This window comes from Thalassophryne amazonica, chromosome 19, assembly GCF_902500255.1.
Source record: "Thalassophryne amazonica chromosome 19, fThaAma1.1, whole genome shotgun sequence".
NCBI classification, from domain to species: domain Eukaryota; kingdom Metazoa; phylum Chordata; class Actinopteri; order Batrachoidiformes; family Batrachoididae; genus Thalassophryne; species Thalassophryne amazonica.
The window spans coordinates 59,681,363-59,704,176 of record NC_047121.1 but is presented as its reverse complement, the minus strand read 5'-3'; the positions used below and the strand labels follow the sequence as shown (position 1 = coordinate 59,704,176).

Here is a 22,814-nt window from a genome sequence, read left to right as displayed (position 1 = left end):
GTCACCACAGTGATATATGTTTTTATTTTTGTCCACTTGAAACAGACACACACACAGTGGTCAGTTCACGTGCCACAGTTCACGTTTGGACAGTCCATGTCCGTCCAAACACAGTACTGTCCACCTGGGATGTCCAGAATGTCGGATCGCCACAGCTGCTTCTGTCATAGCCACACCTCCCGTCAGTTCAGCGCACACACCAAAGCCACACTCGTGGGACACTTAGACATATTTCACTGTGAATACAACAGTAATTGTCTGCAGACTGTTGTCATGCCAGAAGTGCGAATGTCCACACATTTTGTAAGTGCCATGCGAGCAGTGTTAGATGTTCCTGTGTGTCACCTGGAATTTGGCCGACACCTGCCGTGAGAGGGTTCGATGGGCTCTCAGAGTGCACACTCTGTCTTTCAGCCGTGTACGAGGCATTGGAAGCAGCTATGAAATTACACGGTTTGCATATGATTCCTGCTTCATGGGCACTTAATGTGCAATTTGACCAAATTCGCACTGTGTGTGAAGGGGCCCTTAAACGTAACCACTATATGCCCCAAAACACTGAAGAAGTGCAAATGATCTAAATTTTCATGAGAAGGTCATTAAGCTGGGGTTCATTACAAACGTCATACTAAAACAAGGAAACGAGCACGTTGAATGTCCACTAGCTGAGCTTCTCACCAAACGGAGATGACAAAAGCTAAAAAATTTTGTTTCATAATCCAAGACTTCAACAACACAAACCATTATGCAGACTACTGTGATTTATGGAGGACATGTGGTGGTTCTCAACACTTCAAAGGCATCATGACCACATTAATAAACCTTTACCAGATACGTTGGTGGTTTAACCAGAACAAATGTGATGGGGATCATTAGCATCACAGTCTATCTGCAGGGGGTCGAGTTTTACATTGGGCGCTTCAGATGTTCACAGTTAGCTTCAGAACATCCCGACTGCTGAGCCATCAGTAATTGTTGTCTGAGGAATTAGCCGTGAGTGACAAGTAAACCAACGCCATGCAGAACAAATCGGTCTCCAGCAACAAACATAATGATCATTTTGCATGATTTGCCTCATTATGAGCCGCACACAGATGTCCAAAACTCATTAATTGTCATTGTTGTACATGAATATTTATACATCAGTTGATGAAGCAGCCATGTTGCTATGAGTTGAAACCAGTGAAAGTCAGCCACCAGCACATCGTTGTGATGGTTGACGTTCAAAGGAGAGCTTCAGCGAGGCAATGCTCATAGGTTTGAACAGTGATTCAGGCTTTGGAATCAAAAACCAAGAGCTGTTTTACATCTCTAACTCTGAGATAGTCATATCAAAAAGCAGCATTTATTTCGTGGGTTTTTAAAGGAGGTCGCTTAGCGGGATAAGGAATTGGGCTACTTGTAGACATGTGTTCCATCCCTGGTCACACTCCCTTTCTGTGTTCTTGTAAAAGACACTTCTTGTGCATTGTTCCAGCTCATTCAGCTGCAAGTGGGTACCGCTTTGGCTGGGGAAGTAAATTGCAATCAGAGTGCCATAGAACCTTCATCTACTCCTTCACGCTACTCGGGGATAAGCACCATGACCAGCAGGTCTATAACCGATTGTCTTATCTACTAATATAAGCAACGGTTGGTTGTCATTGGTGGTGTGCTACAGCAGCCTATAGTCAAGGTTCTTGAATGGAGCAATACTCCACCTGCTGGGCATTTACCATGAATGCAGGTACAATAGAGTTTTGCCAAGAAAGTGAGTTATCTATATTGCAGAAAAATGAGGCAGGCAGAATGTTATCATGGATTAATTCTAGAGTGTTAAAAAATGTCCTTGTTCTTACTTTCTGAAAGAATACATAAATGTTTAACTGTGATTTGTCACCTCAGGTTCTCCTGGGCCGTCGTCTGATCACAGTCGAGAGTCATCGCCACTGTTCGACAGCGGCTTACATTTAAACGGAAAAAACACGGTAAGAACAATTAATTTGATACTATTTGTGCAATGTCCATGTTTGTTTTTGCTGTGATAATTGGAAATTATAGATTATAGTGAGTAATCTCAATTTATCTTTCCACTTCCCAAGTGTAAATTTAAAATAATCCCTGTCTTCATGCAACCTTTTAAAAACAAGTAGTTGCTTCTTCTACTAGGAAAGCAACAGAAATAACGGTACTTACCTGCATGAACGAATTCTTAAAGGAAAAAAAAAATCTCATTTCTGTTCATTTGTCTGCCAAGATTCAGATTATTTATTTAAATATTCCTTAGAATGAAACTAAAGTGATTAAAAGCCTTTATTCTAGTTGAATGGAGTGAAAGTTTGAAATGATACAGACTTATAATATTTTCATCACTTTGTATAGAAATTTTTTAACAGAAAGAGAAAGTTATGAAAAGAAACTGTGAAGACAAAAATTCAGAGGAAGAACAACTTATCAACATGAGTCACGCACTGTACCCGATGACATCACACAAGCGACTCTCAACTGCCACAGGGCTCAGTCCTGTAGGGGCGCTAATGAGATGAAACGTTGTAACTGTAAGATGCAGTATTGCACATAAATCTGCCAAAGAAATGACAGTCACCACTACAGTTGCAGACATACATTTCCGTACATACACCAATTTTCTCAAAATAAATGTTTCAGTTGTATTAATTCCGCGTCAAGTAAATCACGTCTACTTTATTTCCATATAAACATGTTTAAAAATAAAAGTTACAAAATAGATTTATATCAGTTTTATTCAGATATTCAGTGGGTCACCAAGTTAACATACAGCAGGATGAATGTTTCTTTAAACGGCAGAGAATGAACAGTATGTGTCCAAAAAAACTGCATGTTGGGGTTGTTTCCATGACAACAGTTACACAGCTAACAGTTCAGCTCACTTGTGATGTTTGTGCTGCATGGCGTAATTAGGCTTTTTTTAAAACAATTTAACCAGTTTTGACATGATCTAGATCAATTCCAAAAGAATAAATTTGTCTGTTATAAATTTCTGTTTGTCTGTTGTAAATTTCACTGTGCTCACCAGAAAACTGCACTTTTTTTATGGCATCTGCCTAATTAATACTCAACGTAGCTTCATGACGGAAACATCTGCATATTACAAACGTTAGAAATCCGCCATTGCATAGTCGTTCTGAGATTTGCATTTACCGTTTCATTTCATTTGCATTTCCGCAAAGAATTTGTCAAGTGTTAAAAATGAGACAAGTTGATAATCCTGAAAGTGATCAAATACACTCAGAAAAAAACAATAGTCTTGGCTCAGCTAGTCATTGTGATTTACTGTCCACACTAACTGGACGGGACGAGCCTGACGGGTGGGCGGGCAGCAGCGTCAGCCCTGCTTGGACTCATAAATCCCTTTTAACTTTGTCATACTAGTTAATGTGAAGTTATCTATGATGTTCCCTACGCATACGTGCTAAGATGGGGTTTGACTGTCCAGAATGGGTTGCGAGCCCTTGACCCTGTGGGCTGGGTGCTTACCAGACACAGAAAAATTAATCTGGTCTCTGGCAAAGCCTCCCTGTTGCTCACAAATCATTTATCGACCTCAGAATACATTGTGCAGAGGGCGGAATTAAACACGGCTACAGGTGGCCCTCTTCCAGAGAACACTGCCAAGTACTGTGGGCATTATTACCGCCAGCACGGAGGTTGTGTTTCCTCCTGTGGTTGTTTACTTATTGATTTATTGGAAGGATTGCTCAACAACTAATAAAGTCGGGGGTGTGGGGGGTGTGGTGCAGAAAAGCTGATGAATGGGTTTATTGTGGTCTGATACAGAAACCACAGAATTTTAACAACACAGTCAGAAAAGTGCCACCTGCTGGATTTAGAACCTTTACAGAGGGAGAAGTCATTTCTGACAAAGACCTTTACCGGGGATCAGAGACGGCAACCATGTTTACTCGGTCGCTAATACTCGAATGAATCCAAGCAGACCTGCTGTGACCATTCCCCCATCCTTCATGAGAAAGGGGATTAAACAGCTACGTGCACTGAGGGCCAACAGCGTGCCGGGTTTCTGACAAACCATTCTGAGAAGGTCATTTCACTGCTGAGCACCGCTTTGAGTTTGAGACGGAAATCATCCGTAAAGTCACCAGCCGAGGTGATTCGTCATACTCAGAAACCTTTCATGGTACTTCACGGTTGATCTTTGATTTCTACCCTTCTGCTGGCTGAGAGGTGGGATACGTCCTGGGCAGGTCTTTTTGGGTTTTTAAAGTAATTGGTGCATTAAACTGCATTACATGCTGCAAGGCAGCACAGCAGCACCAGCGGTTGGCGTGTTTGACTCGCAAACAGAAGGTCCCTGGGTTGGAGGCCGTCTGTGTCCATTCTTGTGCATCGAGAGTTCCATCTAGAAGTAAAGCTTCTGTCAAATCAACATCTGGATCCATCTTTGAGCTGCTGTCATGAGCCAGAGTCAAACTGGGGAGAAGCCAAAAGAAAACAAGTCAAATCTGAAGGCATCTGATGGCAAACACCCAGGCAGACAACCGTTGCACCCTCACCTCTTGAAAGGAATGGTCTGCCTGCTGCAGCCAGGTGAAACATGGGCGTTCCCTCTGTCATCTCCATCCACCGGAGTCCTCAACACTGAGGCACCTACGTGATCTGTTGTATTGTTTATTTTATACAATGGCATTTTAATAATAAATCAAATCAGTCAATCAGTGGATCATGCACAGAGAAACGTGCCACATGGCCGAAATGTACAATTGTTCAATTCCAAGTACAATTGGGCAGTGCAGTCTTGTTGGAGGGTGGGCGCGAAAGGGGTAAAATATGACGCATATGACGTAATTTCTCTACTTCTGGGGACAAAAACACGACACTTTCTGAGTTTTTGGGCAATTTGAGTAAGTGTGAGGCGTCACTGTAAAGCGCTTTGAGCTTCTGATTCAGATGGAAAACTGCTGTATAAATGCAGTTGATTTACCATTAAAGTATTTCTACAAAGTAATTAACAGGTGTTTGACTTACGTGTGCAGACAGCAGGAATCTGACTGAAGGTCTTTAATCCACACGTCTTGCCTTCACTTTGTCTGACTTGTTTTTCGTTGATGCCTGCATGTCCCCTGAATATTCCATAGCAATCAACAGAGTTCTACTTTTCTTCACCCGTCCTTTGTTGTTATTCCGGCGTTCCTGGCTAACTATTGGAGTTCTTGTGCGCCATGTTCATGCTGCCTTCAGGGAGATCCAGGAATCTTTTCACGCACTATTTGGAACTTTAAATGTGATGACTGAAATTACCACATGAACACGCGACACCCAACATGGGTAGTCACACTTTGCTAATGCTAGCATACTAGTAACGTGCTTCTCCTTGAGAATGAGTCCAATAAACAGTTTGGGGATGGCGAGAGGTACGGTAGAAGCTATCGCTGTGGAGAATGCTGTGTCTTATTGATGGCCACATAATAAGAGCGCAGAGATGTACAGTTGTGACACTGTTGTCGGTGCGCCGTCATTTTTCCCTTGAAAATCAAATCAAATTGTATAGCACTTACAACAGTAACCATTGAACCAATGTGCTTTACATGAATACATAAAATCAACAACAAACAACCATCATAATAAGACTCTAAAAGCAATTATGAACAAATACGTTTTTAGTTTAACTTTGAACAGAGACAAGGTACTGATCAAGCGCAACTCAAGGGCAAAGAATTCCAAAGTCTGGACCCAGCCACAACAAAAGAGCGATCACTCCCAATGCCTGCTTTTGGTCCTAGGGACCTCCAGTTGATTCTGACCAGCGGACCGCAAAGTTCTGGTGGGTATGTATGCAGTTAACAGTTCACAAAGATAAGAAGGTGCAAGTCCATGTATAGCTTTAAAAACAAATATTAAGAGTTTAAAATCAATCTTAAAACGGACTGGAAGCCAGTGGAGGGCGGACAACACCAGAGTGATACGACTGTTTGTCAGAAGGCGGGCTGCAGTGTTTTGAACCCTCTGCAGACATTGAAGAATGCAGCGTGACATTAGCTGGATGCCTTTTCCAGGCTTATTTTAAATGAAATTCTTGCTGCCTCACGACTGAAGACTATTATCTGAGTGGTTGTTTTTGTTATTTCAGTAATTGCTGGTGTTATTTCTCTCGCTGCACTCGAAGTTGTGAATTCTTTTTAATGTTCAGACTATAATGATACGAAGCCTCCAGACAGATGGTAAGAAAGTAGGCCAGCGCCTAACTATAGTTTTTCCTGCAGAGGGAAACGCATCGGCTGGTGTCATTACGATACTTTGAATCTTATCAAATTGCCCATAATGGGAGGAGAAAATAACTGTTGGAAGGAGAATGAAGTCAAATTTTCTGCATCTCCAGTTGGAACAAACATTGTAGTTCTTCCCAAAGAAAACACATCTTAGAAATTTATGAGAAAGAGCAGGCAGACGTTTTAAGAAGAGCAGTGAAAGGAATGAATTATCACTGCATCTTTGAGACTCGGCAGTTGAACGTTTGCTGGTGTCAACAGTCAGAAAGATTCCTGCGGGGACAGTCTGTGAGTCGATTGATATTTCAGTCTTTCGTTCTTTGTTCCCAGAAGAGGAAAAAAATGAGTTGAATTCTTGAAGAACATTTAAAAGTACAAAACATTTGAGCAGTTTCCATCAACCAGCATAAAATGGGAATGTGACAGAAAATAAACAATTTGTGGAACTTATCTGTGAGTTATGGTCAAAAAACTACTCTGGAATTGTCGACTTTTGAAGAGTCTCGACATGCATGTATCCTTTAAAAAGGCAGTTAGTGATTATGTGGAAGGATAAATGTCTGTCTCTTCCAGATTCCCACGAGAACTCAAAATAATGAATACAATCATTTTCTACATTTTCAAATTAAAAGGGCATGTGATAAGGACAAACCGATGATAATTTATTGAATATTGATGAACCAGATCAAACAAAAAACAACTTTGTTTTACTTATGGAATACACCGTACATATGAAATACCTGTCTGTTCTTGTTGCAAGAATAGCCTTGGGTGGAACAGCGGTTGTGTTCATGTCTCCAGAGAAGAAGGTTGCCAGTTCAAAACCACCCGAGCCCCAGTCTCCATAGGCATCTGGTGTCACATGGAGTTCTTTCTTTTTCTTCAGCATAATCAACTTGTAGGTCCATAAAGAGCCTCCTGTGGTGACCCCAAGCAAAAACAGGGCACCAAAACAAAGACCATGTGAGAAAGATGCATGGTGGAAATTAGGAGCAGGAGCGGCTGAAGTTGCATTGAGCTGGAAATGAGCGGTTGTATTAGAATAGTTCTCACATTCTGAGAGGACTTCAGGTGGAGTATAAGAAAGTTTTATTGGGTTTGGTCCTCAGAAAGAGAGCTTGGGTGCATTTGAGTGGAAAATAGTATTAGTTGTTGACGTCGTGGAGGATCAGCTCTTTTTAACGAACAGATACGGAGCGGCTCAGCTCAGAATTCTAAATAAAGGAGGAAAAAAAAGCATAAAATGTCTTTGTAAAGCTCAGTACAGGTGTGCTGTTGTCACCATGCTTTAAGAGGTGAGGACGAGTCGTAGCTGCAGAAAACCACAGATGAAAAGCTCACAGCTCGCTTAAAGTGGGCAGTTCAGTCGAACCCTGACCTCCTGCCCACGGACCAAGTTTAATGCTGCTATTGACCCACAATGCAAAAATAATAGTAACGCACAGTGACTTGGAGAAGTAACTTTAATCTGATTACTGATTTGGAAAGACTAACCGTTACTAAAAAAAGGGGTTAGATTAGAGTAACACGTTACTAAGTAACGCATTACCGGCATCACTGTGTATATACGCGTGGAGATGTACGGCGTTTTGTAAATAATAAGTAAACTGGAGACTATACACACATTTTTGCACAGAACAGTCCAAGTTCTGGTCTTATTTTAGCTGAATGATGGAAAAGTACCCAGTTCAGTCATCTGCTTCCGTCAGTGGATTACTTGCACAGTGCACTTAAAAACAACCTTTTTTTCATTTGTTTTTCTAAAAAGAAATGTTGAAAAATAAAAATGTAGTCACATAATTTCCCCCTAAACAAAAGTATTTTTAATAAAACAAACATCTATAATTTTAAAACACATTGCTAAAACACCCTCTGCCGTATGAGGATTGTCTTCTTTATATGCAGTTATTTGGTATCCCAGTGCAAAGTGTGTGTGTGTGTGTGTGTGTGTGTGTGTGTGTTTGAGCTTTTGACAAGAGATGAAGTTAGCTTTGAGTTACTGGAAGTTAACGTGCACGCTAAACGTCTGTGAAATGTCTTCTAAATCACTCCAGGGGTGTTATCAGGTTACAAAACACTGTTTCCAGTTTTAGAAGTGTTTATTTTTCGCTAGCTTTTACATAATATATGACAAAAGGTTATATTTAAACAGAAATGAAATGGTTAGCAGCTAGCTAGATCAGGAAGTGATGTCACCACACTAACGTCCGCTAGATGTTTTAAATCACTCCACAGGTGTTATCAGGTTACAAAAACAGCGTTTCCAGTTTTACAAATGTTTATTTCTCATTAGCTTTTATATGATATATGACAAAAGGTTATATTTAAACAGAATTGAAGCAGTTAGCAGCTAGCTAGATCAGGAAATGATGTCACCACACTAACGTCCGCTAGATGTTTTAAATCACGCCACAGGCATTATCAGGTTACAAAAACAGCGTTTCAAGTTTTACAAATGTTTATTTCTCATTAGCTTTTATATGACAAAAGGTTATATTTAAACAGAAATGAAGTGGTTAGCAGCTAACTAGACCAGGAAGTGACGTCACCATGCTAATGTCCACAAGAGCATACCACAAAAATAGGAACAGAATGCGACTTTTTTAACATCTTAAAATACGTGCAGGTTAGCCATCTTTGAACTTGTCCAAGGTCTGTGTTCCAAGAATGTTCCCTGTGAATTTGAAGACTGACAGTAATAGGACTGGACTTATGCTGAGCACAGACAGATGGATGGACGGATGCAAAGTCTTCGCAATACCAGATGCCCATATGTGATGGTCATCTGGTAAAAAAAAAAAAAAGTGTTAAACATTGCAGCCACTCTGAGCTTCGAATGTATGTAGATAAGTATCCATCATCTTTCTGTACGTCACTTAATCAGATCATTATTTGGACTTTGCTGCTGGAGGACTCTGTTATTGATGGTTAAAGGATTCATGAGTGTCCTGGCTGCGAGCGTCTCCGTCCTTTTTCTTTTTTTTATTTGAAGCCTTTCTGCTTTCCTGCTAAGTGTCACTGCTCAAATTGTCCGTGGAAGAAGTGGCAGACTGATCCGCAAAAAAAGGCCGTGGATTTAGTTTGTGTTTTCTAGCTCCTCGGTGCTTTGTCAGTGTAATCCACTCTGACAGACCCGTAGGTTTGCCCCACCCCCCGTAAGGCGGCTTCTCCCTGCAGAGCAACGTTTGAGTTTTACCACAGCGTGTTCTTGGTTGACAGAAATGGAGCAGGGATGATGATTTCTGCAGAAATGCAGTAATTAGTAGTGAACAGCTTGACACAGGTGTGTGTGTGTGACAGGGTGGAGAGCGGCACTGCAAAGGTCTGTGGCTTTCCTCTGATGTTCATGCTTGACTATTTCACCCACAGGCAAATACTCTGCTGCTACGTTTAACTGTTTCACATTCAGCTGCAGGCAAGTAGTCGGTTCTTTTGTACGGTGCACAAAAGTATTTACCAACTTGGAATAGTTTTTGTTGTGTGTGTTTTCTTTGTTTTTTTTTTTGTTTGTTTTTTTTAAGAACAGGTTCTTGATGTGTAACAATTTTTTTTCTTTCTTCAAAATGCACGCACGCACACAAACACACACACACACACACACGCACGCACACACAATATACTGTAATATAGTGATTCCCAAAGTGTGGACCACAGCCCCCTCATGAGCCATAAAGGTACTGCAGGTGAGCTGTGAGAGATCACTGGAAAAAAAGGAAATTATCTTATTTTCAACTTCATAATTTAAAAAAATACACATTTTATGAATATTTTTTAATGTAATCAGAAGTTATAAAACAAAACCACTTTCACTCACTCACTCATTTTCAAATGAAAGTGGTTTTGTCTCAGGAGATCTCTTGGAGTCGAGATAATTGGTAATTAAGAAATGGAAAGACGAGTGTCTGAGAATAGATCATTCTTAAAATCAGAGCAAGGACATGAGTGACAGAGACCACCAAGAGAATGGACAGCTGTAAAGGTGTTACACACTCCAGTGACTCAGACTGGAGAGACTTCATCAAACAAATGTTGCCTGGATGCTTGATTGTGGCTTTATAGTAATGTGGCAAACCATCTGATATCTGAGCTACAGCTTCTCCAGAAATTCCATGAAGAAAACTTAAACCTTTTTTGTTTCTGAGGTGTGTGTGTGTGTGTGTGTGTGTGTGTGTGTGTGTGTGTGTGTGTGTGTGTGTGTGTGTGTGTGTGTGTGTGTGTGTGTGTGTGTGTGTGTGTGTGTGTGTGTGTGTGTGTGTGTGTGTGTGTGTGAGAGAGAGACATCATAAGCACCATCCTGACTGTGAAGCTTGGTGGTGGCAGCATCATGTTGTGGGGATGCTTCTCTGCTGCAGGTCCTAGAAGACGTCTGAGCTGCAAATGAATCAAAGCTCTGAGACGTCCTGCAGTTCTCAAGAAACCTGCTGCATGGAGAGGATTTGTTTTCCCTCAAGACGGTGGTGCCGTGCATGAAAATTACATACGGATGGTTTGAAAACAACTGTGTTGACGTCCCGCAGGGGCCAAGTCAGAATCCAGTGGAGAATTTGTGGCCGAAGCTGGAAAACAGCTGTTAAGCCTCATTTGGAGCCGCGTGTCAAAGGCAGAAAGACAGAAGCACTGTGTCGACCCGGAGGCTTGTCCGTGCTGGCGCTTGTCCCTGGATTAGTTGAATGGCAGAGTTTTAAAAGGTGACAGAGAAAAGTCGAATATTGAATATTTCCACTATCAACTTTTGTTTTACCGTTTTTATTAAATTAGATAATGTTGACATTGATGATTCGCACATTGTTAAAAATAGTGAAATTATTCAACTTTCTGAATCAAATAAAGCACGAAATGCCCCATTTGAGGTTTTTGTACTCTGTACAGGTTGAGGTGTGTCGACGTCGCTGTCTGGGGGAGTTGTGGGATTTCTGTGCTTGCGGATCATCTTGAGCTGCAGAAATGTTTCACAGTTTGCTGCTGGAGCTTCAGTCAATTGAAGCCGAAGCTTTGTAACTCATTAGATAATGTGCAGTGCATCTGTTCTTCATTAAGTGTGAAGTAATTTGCATTTTAAATGTGACACCCTTCCAGCTATCAAAGCTTTTGTCAACATATCGTGCTCAGGACTATTAGTGTCGATGCTGCTGTCAAACGCAGGAGGAGTTTTATTAAATGCTTCCATCTCCAAGAATTTTAGGCAGATGTGAAAGAAATTGTGCAGCACACGTGGTTGTTTTCAGCCGGATGTTAACAGCATGTTCCTCTGAGACTGTTTGTGAAATATTTGTCTTACAAGAAAAGTGTGATGTGTTAATTTTTTTTTCTCCTATTTTTTGTAAATCTACGTATAGTTAAATGCGTATTAGTCAAAATCTGATGATGCCCAGTGTTCTCCTTTTACCCCTAACCCTTCTTAGATTACAAAAAAGTGTACCTAATTATTTGGTTTTATAAGTTTGAATCAAGATCATATTTATTTTCTGCTATTTTTATATCAATTCAAAAGTAAGGCCAAAATACAGAAAAATGTGCTGTTTTGTTAATAGTACAAACATCACTGCCTTGATGGCAGTGTTGTATAGTAAAGAAGTAAAAATACTTCACTACTGTACTTAAGTACGTTTTGGGAGACTTTATACTTGTTTTTTTTTTAATTCAGCTTACTTTCACTTTTACTTCACTACATTTCTGACCTTAATTGCATACTTCTTCTCCGATACATTTTCTATGTGCCATGCCGTTACTCGTTACAAAAAAAAACACACACGAAAAAAGTTGTTTTCATCCAGACACACCACTGATTACTATTGACTGCAACGAAGTCAGGCCGATTTGTCATGAGGCATGTAGGCTTTTTTTGCAGTTGCACATTTGTTTGTCAGTAAAATGATAATTTCTCTACATTGATTACAGACCTGCAGCGGGTCTGTAATCAACTTTTCTGCAGCGCGGCTTTGCTTGGAACCTTGAACCAATCGAAGCAGTGATTCGCAGATTGAAGCAGTGATTCGCAGATTGAAGCAGTGATTCGCAGATTGAAGCAGTGATTCGCAGATTGAAGCAGTGATTCACAGATTGAAGCAGTGCTTCACAGGTCGAAGCAGTGCTTCACAGGTCGAAGCAGTGCTTCAATCTACGATTTGTGGATTTTATTTCACTTTATCCTAATTTATTCCCGCTAAAACCCTGAAGAGCATATGTGTGTGAGTAATATTTAATGTTTTTATGTTAAACTGACCTGTTATGGTCTTCTGAAACAGTTAATAGTTGATGTATTTTATAAGTTAAAAACGGGACCGATGCTAATGCATTAGCCTGTCTATGGCGTTTTCAGCGTTAAAGTTAGCATTAAGCTGTTTGCATCAGCATGTTTGTGTTTTTGTTTTCTGTATAATTAATGGCTCAGCGGTCGTTGTCGTAAAAGAGTCAAATTGTAATTTTTTTAAATTTATTTTTATTCATATATTATAGCAACAACAATAATATTCTACATAATATCAATCAATTCAATCAATCAATCAATTTTATTTATATAGCGCCAAATCACAACAAACAGTTGCCCCAAGGCGCTTTATATTGTAAGGCAAGGCCATACAATAATTACGTAAAAACCCCAACGGTCAAAACGACCCCCTGTGAGCAAGCACTTGGCGACAGTGGGAAGGAAAAACTCCCTTTTAACAGGAAGAAACCTCCAGCAGAACCAGGCTCAGGGAGGGGCAGTCTTCTGCTGGGACTGGTTGGGGCTGAGGGAGAGAACCAGGAAAAAGACATGCTGTGGAGGGGAGCAGAGATCGATCACTAATGATTAAATGCAGAGTGGTGCATACAGAGCAAAAAGAGAAAGAAACACTCAGTGCATCATGGGAACCCCCCAGCAGTCTCAGTCTATAGCAGCATAACTAAGGGATGGTTCAGGGTCACCTGATCCAGCCCTAACTATAAGCTTTAGCAAAAAGGAAAGTTTTAAGCCTAATCTTAAAAGTAGAGAGGGTGTCTGTCTCCCTGATCTAAATTGGGAGCTGGTTCCACAGGAGAGGAGCCTGAAAGCTGAAGGCTCTGCCTCCCATTCTACTCTTACAAACCCTAGGAACTACAAGTAAGCCTGCAGTCTGAGAGCAAAGCGCTCTATTGGGGTGATATGGTACTATGAGGTCCCTAAGATAAGATGGGACCTGATTATTCAAAACCTTATAAGTAAGAAGCAGAATTTTAAATTCTATTCTAGAATTAACAGGAAGCCAATGAAGAGAGGCCAATATGGGTGAGATATGCTCTCTCCTTCTAGTCCCCGTTAGTACTCTAGCTGCAGCATTTTGAATTAACTGAAGGCTTTTCAGGGAACTTTTAGGACAACTGTTGGGAAAGTGTAGGAACACGGACCCACAACAGGGGGCGCAAATGAACGGACAATGGAGAAAGTCAAATAACACTTTTACTGTTGTGAAACAAGCACAACCAACACAACCGATTACAATAATAGATAATAAAGCCGAATCACAAAGTTGTCCTGTGGGCAGGCTCGAAGATAGGAGACGTCTGTCCAAAGCAGAACCGGAACCACACGATTTCCTCCTCCACCGAACCCCGGGAATACTGGAGCCAAGTCCCGAACTCCCAGGTGGCCACTGCCTCCGCTTGTCGGATCCGGTACTGCTGGCGAGGAACAGAAACAGTCAGATGTGGGTGCGCCTGCACCCAGCAACACGTATGGTGGAAAAACCACCTCCACCTCTCGGCAGGAAAAACACTGTAGTGCAGGAATGTGAGTACTTATCCAAAATACAGTCTCCTGCTGTTCTTCTCTCTTTCTGTGTAAAGGCAAAAAAGTATTTTATGGTCAACAGATAATCTGTTTGGCTGGATACGTTACCTCCTTGGTAGAGCGATATCTCGGCAGAGAAGTGGAGATGACGTCTTGCAGATATACCACTGCGGATCAGATGATTGGTAACAGCTGTCGTAGGTGACAGCTGTCACCCCGGCTGCTCCTGTGAGATGGCAGCGCCCTCTGGTGCCTGGAGCCCGCACTCCAGGCAGGGTGCCCAATGGGGGTGGTGGGCCAGCAGTACCTCCTCTTCAGTGGCCCACACAACAACCTGATAATAATGAATTACAGTAGTCCAGCCTAGAGGAAATAAATGCATGAATTAGTTTTTCAGCATCATTCTGAGACAAGACCTTTCTAATTTTAGAGATATTGCGTAAATGCAAAAAAGCAGTCCTACATATTTGTTTAATATGCGCATTGAATGACATATCCTGATCAAAAATGACTCCAAGATTTCTCACAGTATTACTAGAGGTCAGGGTAATGCCATCCAGAGTAAGGATCTGGTTAGACACCATGTTTCTAAGATTTGTGGGGCCAAGTACAATAACTTCAGTTTTATCTGAGTTTAAAAGCAGGAAATTAGAGGTCATCCATGTCTTTATGTCTGTAAGACAATCCTGCAGTTTAGCTAATTGGTGTGTGTCCTCTGGCTTCATGGATAGATAAAGCTGGGTATCATCTGTGTAACAATGAAAATTTAAGCAATGCTGTCTAATAAAACTGCCTAAGGGAAGCATGTATAAAGTGAATAAAATTGGTCCTAGCACAGAACCTTGTGGAACTCCATAATTAACCTTAGTCTGTGAAGAAGATTCCCCATTTACATGAACAAATTGTAATCTATTAGAAAAATATGATTCAAACCACCGCAGCGCAGTGCCTTTAATACCTATGGCATGCTCTAATCTCTGTAATAAAATGTTATGGTCAACAGTATCAAAAGCAACACTGAGGTCTAACAGAACAAGCACAGAGATGAGTCCACTGTCTGAGGCCATAAGAAGATCATTTGTAACCTTCACTAATGCTGTTTCTGTACTATGATGAATTCTAAAACCTGACTGAAACTCTTCAAATAGACCATTCCTCTGCAGATGATCAGTTAGCTGTTTTACAACTACCCTTTCAAGAATTTTTGAGAGAAAAGGAAGGTTGGAGATTGGCCTATAATTAGCTAAGATAGCCAGGTCAAGTGATGGCTTTTTAAGTAATGGTTTAATTACTGCCACCTTAAAAGCCTGTGGTACATAGCCAACTAATAAAGATAGATTGATCATATTTAAGATCAAAGCATTAAATAATGGTAGGGCTTCCTTGAGCAGCCTGGCAGGAATGGGGTCTAATAGACATGTTGATGGTTTGGAGGAAGTAACTAATGAAAATAACTCAGACAGAACAATTGGAGAGAAAGAGTCTAACCAAATACCGGCATCACTGAAAGCAGCCAAAGAGAACAATATGTCTTTGGGATGGTTCTGAGTAATTTTTTCTCTAATAGTTAAAATTTTATTAGCAAAGAAAGTCATGAAGTCATTACTAGTTAAAGGAATACTCGGCTCAATAGAGCTCTGACTCTTTGTCAGCCTGGCTACAGTGCTGAAAAGAAACCTGGGGGGGTTCTTATTTTCTTCAATTAGTGATGAGTAGTAAGGTGTCCTAGCTTTATGGAGGGCTTTTTTATAGAGCAACAGACTCTTTTTCCAGGCTAAGTGAAGATCTTCTAAATTAGTGAGACGCCATTTCCTCTCCAACTTACGGGTTATCTGCTTTAAGCTGCGAGTTTGTGAGTTATACCACAGAGTCAGGCACTTCTGATTTAAAGCTCTCTTTTTCAGAGGAGCTACAGCATCCAAAGTTGTCTTCAATGAGGATGTAAAACTAGGAATAATAGAATAACAATAATAGACAATAATAGTCAATAATAATAGACTAATAATGTTATGATACAATTTTAGAGAAAGAGACAAAAAGAACCTAATGAAACAAAACGCAACAGAAAAGATAAAACCATGTAACAATGAAAATAAATAAATACATATAGAAATAAATGTTTCCTGTGAACACTTAGTGAGCAGCATACTCTCATTTAGGTTTTGAAACCTTGTTTCTGAAGTGTCTTTGTGTGATGTGCACAATTTTCAGTACTTTGACTAATACTACCAGTCATTTACAAGCTAGATAAACTGTTATAAAAAAAAAAAAATCTGTCCATTTTTGATTAACATTTACTTGTACTTTTACTTTCAATACTTGAGTACATTTAGTTGTACATTACTTGTCATACTTAAGTACAATAAATACTAGATACTTTAAGACTTTTACTTGAGTAGCATTTCAATCAGTGACTTGAACTTCTACCAAAGTCATTTTTTTTTTAATGGGTATCTGTACTTTTACTTAAGTGTGATTTTTTTCCAGTACTTTATACAACACTGCTTGATGGAGAGAAAGAAGCTGTTTGCTTTTGCTGCATTCATGCAAAATCCTTTCAGCAGGGTTGTGTGGAGTTTTGACTGTTATTTGAGAGGGACAGGAAGAGACTCAACAGATTAGTCAGATGGGCTGGCTCTGTCCTGGAATGTACTCTGGACCCCATTGCGATGGTGGGTGAGAGGAGGATGTTAGCTAAGCTGACATCAATTATGGACAAACCCTCTTAGCCCTTACATGAGGCTGTGGGAGTCTTAAGGAGCTCCTTCAGTAGATTGCCGAACCCTCGGTGCAAAACATAACTCCTCCACAGGTCATTTATTCCAACTGCAGTCAGGCTGTATAATAACTCCAAAAATGTACGATTAACTACTTCTTCCGCCACCTTTTGTGCTTTATTACTTGCACAACTGTGCAATTTATCCTATGCAATAATTTTACCATATCTATACATGCTTATACTCAAATTTTATTTTTTACTTTTCTATTTATGCACTCACCAGCATGTAAATTACTACTGTATGACTCTTGCTGCTGCAACAAGTGATTTTCCCCACTGTGGGTTCAATAATTTTTATCTTGTCTTATGTGTTTTAGAACATAACCACTGTTAAGCAATCAGAAAGTAATTGTTTACTTCGTCAGTGCAGTCAATTCCTGTGCATAAACAATATCTCTCACTGACCCCATTTGCTTGGAATCTCGTCCAATCATCTCCCTCCCTTTCTTGTTATAAAAGCCTTTCTTTGGGGTTGTGTGGAGGTACGAGGGGATATCAAAAAGTTTTGAGCCTCAAACAGAATTTTTCAACATAGTCCCCTTCCAACTCCATACACTTGTTTCAGTCATTGATACCTGATTGATATAACTCAACATCTTGGTCCCCTAATCAGCCCTCCACTGCAGCAGTCAGCTCATCATCATCCTCAAATCTCTGTCCCCAAAGGTATTTTTTTCAGCCTGGGAAAGAGGTGGAAGTCACTAGGTCTGGAGAATAGGGTGGGTGAGGAAGACGTTCATAGCCACACTCACGCTCAACGTCCATGGCAACCTGGTTGGCGTTGTCCTGGTGAAGCAGAATGCCACAACTGACAGTGGAGAGTATGTCTCTTCCACACAGTGTTATCACTCAACAATTGAAGTGAGCAATATGATCCTACATGAAATAAGTAGCTAAGGCATTGATGTAGATGCAGGTGTGATGCACTGTCATATCCGACCGGGAAAAATGTCAAAACATTTTGACATCCCCTCATATGACCATGATAGTTTGGTTTTAGGACATCAGTCTGAAAGAGCAAACAGAAAATAACAGTTTACTTCTGTGACGTAGCAGATTTCTGCGCAGAAATGACCTCTGACCGCCACACCTGTTCCTAATCCATCATCAATCCACACTCCACTAACCATCCAGCGGGTGGCAGTGTTCAGGAAGCGCCAGTCAGGTCTGTAGGATAGTACATAAGCAAACCCGGAGTGGGTTATTTTTAGGGTGTGCATCAAGTTAACTTAACCACTAGCTGTGACGGTAACCAACAACAGTCTTAAATGCAGTTAGTATCAACCACACTTTGTTTTCTTTAATGTCATCTGTTAATCAGCAGTTGTGCCAAATGAACATTATCCAGAAGTGGTTAAAAAAGGTTCTGTCTGTATTCTGAGACTGGTAACAGATGTAGCCTGAATGACTTAAATTTAGATCCAACCGTGCTCACTACATCAGAGTGATGTGTTCAGAGTCACTTTCTACATCTGATTTTAGCTGCTTTTCTGTCGAAATGATCAAAACTTAAGGTTCCCTGCATAATTGGAGTTCTCAAAGTTGCATGAGTGAAGCATCCTGGTTTGTGATGTACCTGTGTGTCCACAATCGGACAGCAAGCCCAGAGGGGCCTCGGTCCTAATTTGAGTGGAAAAGAAAAAAGGGGGGGGGGGGCATTAAAGGGGGAACTGAGAACTTCTTGGTCTGGACAGATTTTCCACACAATGACATATAGTGTGCATTTTTTTTTACTGATTGATGTAAATGAAGTCCAAGACATATTCAGGGACTCTGTAATGTTCATGCATTCAAAATGTGGTAAAAGTGATGACTTTATATGTGATAAATAAGCATAAGTTAATTAAATTCAAGCTTGACTTTGAATTTGGTGGCTGCTGAAACAAGCTGGAATGGGGGAGAAGAAAAGTCCAGGAGAGAACCTGCAGAAGACTGCCTTTTCTGAGTGTGACTATTATTCATCACGCTAAGAACAAACCCTGCTGTTAAGTTTTAATGTTTCTAAAAAAAGAGTCCTCAGTCCGTGTCTTTCATCTGGGCTACATCCTCATCCCTGTGTACATGTATTCCTCACAGGCTCTGTTGCCCCCTTCGCCCTCAGCTAATGAACCAAAGTATGAGAAGCGCTGGCTGGACGCCGTCTGCGTGCCCTTGTTGATGGCCAGAGTCTCCAGATACAAAGCTGGTACCGATAAATTAAGGTAAGCTTAATCCGGCGTGATATAATTCACCTCCTAGGCGCACGGTTCACTGAGCACAGCTGTTGTCTGAGCAAGCGCTTTTCATTTTGGCAAGAGGATGTTAATGGCAATATCTATGCACGGGCATAAACAGCTTAAAAGGTCACCGCGGCTGTGACGCCATGGCTCTGAAGGTGCGACTGGGAACGCTGGTCGAACTTGTAAATGCCTTTGATGATTGCATCTGCCCTTTTCTATTGATTTTCATGCAAATACTAGTTTGAAACTGTGTTGCTGATATTCCTCTTCAAACCGCCATCGTTCACCAAGTTTTACTTCCACATGAGGTAGAGAATATTACACAAACATTTAAAAAAAAAAAGCCTTTTGTCATGTTGTTCACATGCACAGTAACTCACTGATAAATGTGTTTAAGGTCACAACATATCTAATAATCTCTCTTTTTGTGGACACTATTTGAATCTTTTTAAATGATGTGTTAAATGTGTAATCAGTTTTATCTTCCACTACTACAGTGTAGAAAAATTACGTCATACTTTCATACCATCTGTTCATTCACTCATCTGTCTGGGTCTTATTTTGCAAGGCACAGTATTAAACTAGTGAACTTTCTCAGAACAAATCAGGGCTGTATTTCAAACGAGAGTCGAAAAACACTGACACTTGTTTGCGTAATTCAATATTGCATTAAATTCTCCAAAAACATACTTTTTCCAAAGGGAGCTCTTTGAATGTTACACCACTCTCTCACTACTACACAAGGGCGCAATTTAGGACTAGAAATTGATGGGGACAAAGTGTAAGGCCCGCAGGGACAAAGCCCATAGACATCTTACAATGTCTTGTACTACATAAAAACAGGAACACAGTGATCTGTTACCATGTAACACTCGTAAGGAATATAGTGGGTTTGTGTGAGACATTGCTGAAGCCGAGTGTGCACTTGCCATAACTTCTTTACCTGGTTTTGCTGATCTTTGCATTGCCAAGGAAGCAAGGCTGTGCTGTAGGAGCAGCTCTTGTGTAGAAGTCAAGGCTAAATTGAGTTTTACATGTAGTTTATTTGAGGTTTTGGTTTTATGTTTTTGTTAATTTAGTTGAAAAGGTAATCTTCAGACTGATGAGTGCACTTCGATTTGTCTCATTGTGATGTGAGTGACCATCAACCAGACAAGAAGCAATAAAAAGATAACATTTCCAGTTTCCTGAGTGTGGCATCTTTGTTTAATTCAGCCAGAGAATTTTTGCCATTTTTGCTTGTTTAATTAAACACTTTATTCTCATAAAATCACTATTTTAGTCCTAAAATCCAGCCTTATTTTAAAAGTTTAGTTTTGACTTCATTTAAATAATATTTTATGATGATTTATAATTACTGTCTCATGTTTGTCACAAGGGTTTCTCTATTAGAGGAAAATTTCAAGCAAACTCGATGTGCATAAAGGAATTTTTTTTTTATTTTATTTTATTTTTTAAGCGACCTGAAGTACTTTTACCTTTTGTTGTGCGTCAGGTGTTGAAGTTCTAAATTGCAGTTCTCTGATGATAAATGCACAGCAGGACTCTCTTGCATGCAGGTAATTAATCACAGCTATTAAACTAGTTTGTCGGACACTTTGAGTGTTGTCTAATTTTAAGCCCTTTGAGGTTGACAAAGACGACGAAATTGTCTCCAGCTCGGCAACACTTTAGCCGGTAGGAATAACTGGACACAGAGCATCAAATCTTTTTAAAAAAAAAAAATTATCATGTGGATTAACACGCTTGTTGTGCAATTTTTAAAATACCATAATGTGGGTAATTTTAAGGGGGAGCAAAAATGAAAATGAGAGCAGCACTCTTGAGAGCCCACACGTCTACCAGATACTGTGAGGTTATTAAAAACACTCACAGGTTTACACCTGTTCAGCTGCTCGTTAAATATCTGACCAGCCAATCATGTGGTAGAAACTCAAGGACAAGAGGATCTGCTCGAATTTGAACCACCAGTGTATGCTCCTAGATCTGACCTGACTTGACTTGAACAGGTGTTTCCTGTCTCCTGATTGGTTGAGCACACCAGACTTTGGGGGAGGTGAGACCACAGGCTCCTCTGTTCAAAGAAAATCACTAAGAGCCCTTGGGCAAGGTCCTTAATCTCCGAGTTGCTCCCGGTGTGCAGTGGGTGCCTTGTGTGGCAGCACCCTGACATCAGAGTGAATGTGAGGCATTATTGTAAAGCACTTTGAGTGTCTGATGCAGATGGAAAAGTATATAAATGCAGTCCATTTACTATTTACTTTGTTAGTTACCAGTGGGCGGAGCTTGGAGAGTTGCAAAACACACCAGACAGGAGGAGCTTGTGATAATAAAATGATTTCCTGGAAGACATGTCCTGCAGGTGGCAGACGGCTCTATCTGAACAAATGTTTTGTATTGATCTGGTGCATTGACGTTCACCAACGTCTGATTATTTTATCTTCATTAAACCTGGTGAGCTGTAAGGTAACAGCATTTGTTGCTCTTGAGTTCTCTTGTTAACATATTGGACGATGTGGACTCATTTATTAACTCGCCACGTTTTACACGACTTTTACACTGAGGAATTATTGTCCGGATCAATGAAATTGTAGCTTGTGAGATAAAGTAATTAAAATTCTGAGGAGGAAACATGCAGCACAGTTTTCTCTGTAAACTTTGGATATTTAATATTATTTTGTTTAAAGAACAGAGACCATTAAGGCGATATTGATTATAGATTTTTAATTGTACTTGATATTTGATGACGAATTGCTTGTGCGATACTGAATAAAATATATTTACAGTTGGAGGTTGGCACACTAATCCCAGCGACGCCGTACAGGATGAAGGATTGCAGAATTCAATCGATAAAAAGCCTCGAGCAAGTGAGCACATCGATGGTGGAGCTGACGCTGTAAAACATCAGTCATCAGAAGTCACAAATACAGATCAGATCGGTGAGGGACTCGTATGCAGAAATGTGCTTTTCCAGATGTTGCTCTACGGGGTCACCACATCTGGTCTAAGTAACGCGACCCGCTAAGGTTCTTACCTGTTCAGCTTCACACCGACTTCCCCAAATATAACTGCTTGCAATACTCAAAATTGTTGCATCATGTAAAAGTTTCCCATCAACTCCATTAAATTACTTGGCGCTTTGTTGCATAACGAGCGTTGCTTTTTGTCTCTGACACTTCCCGTCGCTCTGCTCGGCACATCTTGCAGAATGCCTGGGTTTCGCCAGTGCAACGTTTTGGCGACACGTCCTTCTCACATGCTCTGGGGTCTGTGCTGTTTTCTCTTTTTGTTTTGTGAGGTGAACGGCATGTCAGCAATCCTGTTAGCTACCCTGACGGGTGGATCTATAAGGCGGCGCTCTGATAGCGTGCTGCATCAGATGGGACCAATTAGACAATATTGACAAATCCCCCAAAAGGCCAACAAATGAGTGTCTGTCTAGACCACCGTTTCTCGACCCTGGTCCTCTGGGAATGCACCGTGCAGGTTTTCCCTCTCTCCTCGTTCAACCCACTGCTGAATACCACAGTCAGGTGTGTTTAAGGCGCCACCTGATGGTGTTAATCAGGTCCGAGTAGGACGGCTTCAGGCTAAACACTTAGAGCTGAGCTAGATAAGAACACAGACTTTGAAAATGGGCTGCTCCATTTTAAAACCCAATCTATGCACACCCCATCTCCTATAGTAAGATAGTAGGTGCCACCAGTTCTCCAAAAATCTGTTTAGATCTGAACCATAGACAGCATAAATACTGAGCAAATCCTCTGTAGCATCACTTGTAGGTTTTCTGAAAAGCAACCTTGAATTTCAAAAGAGGCAACTCC

At 40.7% G+C, this 22,814-nt stretch overlaps 1 protein-coding gene across 1 annotated transcript in view; it reads left to right on the top strand.

The window, feature by feature from the left end:
• Positions 1-22,814, top strand: part of sntg2 (syntrophin, gamma 2) — a 123,807-nt gene that overhangs the window by 60,230 nt on the left and 40,763 nt on the right. Inside the window, exon 9 of the mRNA XM_034159700.1 lies at positions 18,848-18,972. Coding sequence (XP_034015591.1) covers positions 18,848-18,972 — 125 coding nt within the window. The remainder of the gene's footprint in view (positions 1-18,847; positions 18,973-22,814) is intronic.